This window comes from Nyctibius grandis, chromosome 8 (assembly GCF_013368605.1).
Source record: "Nyctibius grandis isolate bNycGra1 chromosome 8, bNycGra1.pri, whole genome shotgun sequence".
NCBI classification, from domain to species: domain Eukaryota; kingdom Metazoa; phylum Chordata; class Aves; order Nyctibiiformes; family Nyctibiidae; genus Nyctibius; species Nyctibius grandis.
The window spans coordinates 12709785-12714693 of NC_090665.1; the positions used below are offsets into that span (position 1 = coordinate 12709785).

General features: G+C 46.5%; 1 protein-coding gene across 1 annotated transcript; it reads right to left on the reverse strand.

Annotated features, from left to right (window-relative positions):
* Window positions 1-246: 246 nt before the first annotated feature.
* Window positions 247-4309, reverse strand: TMEM207 (transmembrane protein 207). The gene is made up of 5 exons (XM_068407140.1): window positions 4232-4309; window positions 2392-2429; window positions 1930-1974; window positions 1341-1483; window positions 247-395 (listed from the first exon to the last, which is right to left on the reverse strand). The coding sequence occupies exons 1-5, from the start codon at window positions 4304-4306 to the stop codon at window positions 247-249; spliced, it is 450 nt and encodes a 149-aa protein (XP_068263241.1). The 5' UTR covers window positions 4307-4309.
* Between the last annotated feature and the right edge of the window lie 600 nt (window positions 4310-4909).

Consider the following 4909-nt stretch of genomic DNA (forward strand, 5'->3'; position numbering starts at 1 on the left):
AGGGAGCTTCTTGAAATCCAGAGCCATATCAAAATATCAAGCTGAGATCCTGTGATGGAGCAACACATGCTTTTGGCATTTATTCTGTTGCATTTTGTCTCCCCTTTTAGGTTCAGATGACATATGTGCTGCTTTTCAGTCTCTTGGCTAACCTGTGGAAAGGGATGATTTTATCTCACACTACTGCAGCATAATGGAAGATCTCCGATGAACCAAGTGGAATCGCAGAAAGCCAACACATGGCATCTAGAGCTTGTTCTCCTTCATGATATCCTCATAGGATGGAGGCAACTCAGTTCCCTCAAGGCTGAACTGTGGGGCAGGAGAAGAGGGCATCTCCACAGTTGTGCAGGGACTTGGAGATCCGGAGAATGGGCACTGAGGCACTTCACTTGCTGGGGAAAAAGCAAAGCTGTAACTGTAGACAGGCGTGAAGAGCAAGCGGGGAGGTGAGAGGGGTGAGCCTGGGAGGAGCTGTCAAACCACTTGGAAACAAGAAAGGCATGGATGTAATTTTTGAAGCATGGCATCACAAAGCCTCTCACCACAAACTCCAGATGCAAGAAGTGAGAACAGAGGAATTTGGGTGAGTTTGGGGTGGGTCCTCCTTGTGCAGACACTGTTCATGACCACCCAGAAAGCAGGCAATACCTCTGCTGGGAAGGCCTTAGACTAATGACAGAATTAGCTTTATTCTTCTTGGAGGGACTGTTGTCTGGCCCAGCCTGCTGATGCTGCTGGCAATACCCCAGGTCAGTGCTGGGTGCTACACACAGTCATTATAGCCCAGTCTTCAAAAGCCTGGGTGCTCCTGGGGGAATGCTGAGGGCAGCTACTATGATTAACAGCACCCACCAAGACAACTTTTTAACAGACCCCGGGGTGTATTAGCCAGTCAAGCTGCCTGCTGGGGTGGCTCAAGGAGACCCGTGCAGTCTCGCCTGAGTGAGAAATTCAGGTTATGTGATGGGAAGGGCTGCCTGACTCCAGGCAGTGCCCATGGCTGAGTGCACCAAGGAGAAGGTCCCACACATCTCCAGTGTTAGCGTGGCCAAGCCCTGACTAGGCATCTTTGGGGCACACGGACACACATGGGCAGCACTTAGTTCAGCTGAAGGTACAGCTGGGGAAAAGAGGATGTGGCTTGCTTAACCCCTTCAGTCCATGGTCCCAACATCCCCCCCAAGATGCCCGAGCTGGGCACCCCACTGTTCACCAAAACACAGCACTTGGCTGCAGCCCAGCTCCCACTCAAGCCTGGCTTCCCCTGGGCTATGGATGGACCACAGGAAGCCAGCTGGGGCCAGCGGGACCTTGCAGCAGGTAAGGAGAGAACTAACCACAAAAGGCATCCGAGCTGCTGAGTGCGAAGACAGCCACGGTGCGTCGGTGGGGGAGGCAGCTCCGCCGTCTCAGCCAGCACTGCAGGCAGCAGCAGATCCCACAGGACAGGAGCAAGGCCAGGAAAAACAGCATCAGGAACCTGAGGCAGAGGCAGCAGGGGAAGAACAGTACCATCACCATCTGCGGACAGCACTGACAGATGGCTGCGTGTCTTCAAATTAACATATTCATTAACATCTTTTGCAAATAGCCGTTAAATGTTGCGGTTTCCCCATCAGCGTACTGGACATGATCAAAGTCCCTGGAAAACAATGTCTCAGTGCTGAGTGCTCAGCACCAAGCGCTGGCTGGAGATTCAAACATTTCTCCCCGAAATCACTCATCGGTTTTGCTCAGCTCAGTTGTCAGCGTACAGAGAGGAGGATATGGATAAATGATTCCCATTAGTCAGTAAAGACAGAACACAGGGACAGCCCAGGAGAAATGCTCTCAAGCTATCAGTCTCTCTTAATGCCTTTCTCTCTATATATCCATCAAAGAATATTATTTGCCAGTTTTTCCCTCGAAAACAGATCTGAAACTTACCACACATACCAGCTGCTAAAGTTTTCATCTCTCTGCCCAATGCACCTAACAAGGGAAAAATAAAAGGAACTTTCAGTCCAGCGTGAGGGGACCATACTGGCTCCAATGCACATTTTCCGACACAAAAAAAAGCATCATCAGTAAGTAGAGGATTGAGAAGTTTTCCTCCATCAAGGGAACCCTATTAAAAGTTTCTCTGTGTAGGTGGGAGAAGATGCAGATGATGTATGAAGCAGCGTGCAACTGGTTTGCCTTTGAACACTGGCACGCACCAGCAGCATTTTTGCTGAAAACCAAAGGGCTGCCAGCCTCCCTTTCCTCTTCTGGAAGGAAACCTAAATGGCTCTTTCCTGGAAGCCCTCATTCCTCTGCCGTGTCAGTGTGCTGGACAGGAGCACAACATCCCTGAAAGAGCCCAGGGTGGGAGCAGCTGCAGGTGAGAAAACGGAGAGCCACACTCACCTCTCGCCAAGCTCACAGTCCGACTCAGAGCCTGCTAACTGAAAACACACATGTAAATCAGAGGGGGCAGATACGTGTTGTTTTTTTATAATTTACCAGTATAATTACTGATCTTAGAGCGGGAAGTCGGAGAGGAAGAGCCATACAGGTGCTGAGTCTTGCAGGGGTGAAAACCAGACCTCTCCCTAGAGACCGCAGGGCTGAGCTGTCGCCTCTGCGTGTCTCTGGTCTGAGCTATCCCATACCAAAACCAGTCGATAACCTCACACAGAGCTCGATAAATTCAATGGTTTGCACATGAAAGCTAAGCCAAGGCATTTCTTTTGATGTGAAAGAGGAAAGGATGAGAGCGGGGAGACACAAGCAGGTGTCAGAGACTTGCTTGCAGAACTGGGCTTTGCTATTCAGACATGTCTGCTGAAAACGTCCCATGACCAAATTCTTGGTCTGTAGCTCATTTTCCAGTAGCTAATTGTGAATGTAGCTGTTAATTGAAGCTGTTTTGACCAGACGTGTGGTCTACCCAGCATTTTCCTGTTTTCGGATAGTAGTGGTGCATCATTCCCAGAGTCAGGTTACAGGCATTGCAAATATGTGAACCTGAAACTTGTTTTTCAGGTATATTTTGTACTCCCTGCTCAAGCAAGTTTATTTTTGCAAGCCTTGTTGATCTTAGCCTCAAGTTTCACATTATCTGGGCAAAAAGTAACCGGAGTGGTTCATCAGTATGATTGAATCAAATTCAATACAGTTTTTGGCTGACTCGCATTAAGTGTGTTATAACACTTGCCCAAATTTGCTACAAAAACCTTCAGATCAGGTATAGAATTGCAATAACACTGGGAAGCAGAATGAGCAAGATGGAAGAATTTAGATTTATTTCTTGGAGAAAACTATTAGAATGTAATTTGTAAATCATTACTTTGGATTTCCTTCTGCATATATCCAAAACACGCAGACATTTCTGACTCTGAGTCAATCTGGAAAGCTCTGTTCTGTGTTAGAAATTTGTACCAAATATGTATAATTGAGAGATCTCATATTACATCTCTAATTAACAGGACTTCTTTGTACGGATTTTGTTGTGCAAACCTTGAGTCACTGTAAAAAGCAAGAAATCACCCCACAAATCTCTATAGCATGTCTGATCCTGTGCACACAGTGCCTTCCAGTCCCTAGTTTCACCAGAGCTCTTTAGGTATATGTCGTCTTTCATATAAAATATTATCTATGAAATTTCATGAGCAATTGAAACCCAAATGAGGAATAGAGAAAAAGACAGAAGCTTCAACTCTTCTGGACATGTCCTTCTAAAACTGAGCTAATTTGCCATGTCACACATGCACCCTGGTGCAGAATATTTTAATTTTTTTTTGCACTTTGACTGATTATTAGAACAACAGGTCAAACCCAGACAGCCGACTGCTGTGATTACGTGTACCCTGAGTATTCTTCATGGCTGAATGACAACCTCTGGACTCTCTTCTATCATCCTTCAAACTACCTCGGCAGAGCTACCTTAGCGTAGCTAAACTGCAGCAAAGCGCATCTGCTCTGAGGCAGTAATCTATCAATGTGGCCAAACACCCACCCATGCTGCTGAAGACCCGTGCTCTTCCACTTCAATAGCTATAGATAGAATAAAGGATTAAGGCAGTCATGTTTTCTCTGCATTAGGTGGAATTGTTGTAAACTTTCAATCCTCCCCAAATTCATCAGGTCCTCAAAAATTCTTCCCCCCCAAAATAAAAAAGGCTGATGACTAAATTCTATAAAAATTGAAATCTTTCCCCCATAAAATCCCTAAAATCAGCCTGGTCTCAGTGAAGGGTTTGGTTACCTGGAAGAAGGTTAAACACAGAACTCCAGTTCCTGTGATCCATGAAGCGAAACACAAAGCTCCAGGTCTCTGCATCACTAGCAGGAGGAACGTGGGAAGAGCTTTGTTTGCAGCAGTTTTACCCTCTGTAATTTGGAGCTTTTAAAACTTCTCTGCATATTGTGCCTTCAGCTAGAGAACACGTTACCCAATGGCTTCCTGCGCTTCAGAAATTACTGCTAGCCAGGGAACAAATTCGGGTTTGCGTGGACGCACTCAAACAGCTGCTGGAAGTTAAAGGAACACTAGTTTAAGGTCAGCACCTTGCAGTTGTTTCGGTATTTTCATAGCTGTTCACAAATTCCTGTTGCTGAAGCTTAGTTCCATATTAACCCACGGCTGTATTTAACAGGACCTGCTACAAATAAAGAATCACTGGAGACCATATTCTGAGGCTGTGCTTTCATTACATGTTGCCTTCAGCTGCAGTTCTAGTATTACAGGAAAAGCAGCGCTACCTCCAACCATCTCCCATGCACGGTGCCTGCGATCCCAAACGTGCACCAAGGATGAAGGAAACCCTTCCCAAGCTGAGACAACCACCACCGGCACCTCCACTGCTGTTATGCAGCTGCCAGGGGTTTGTTTGCTAGGAAAATGCATCCGAAAAAACCCACACATCCCCAATGGTTCTCCATA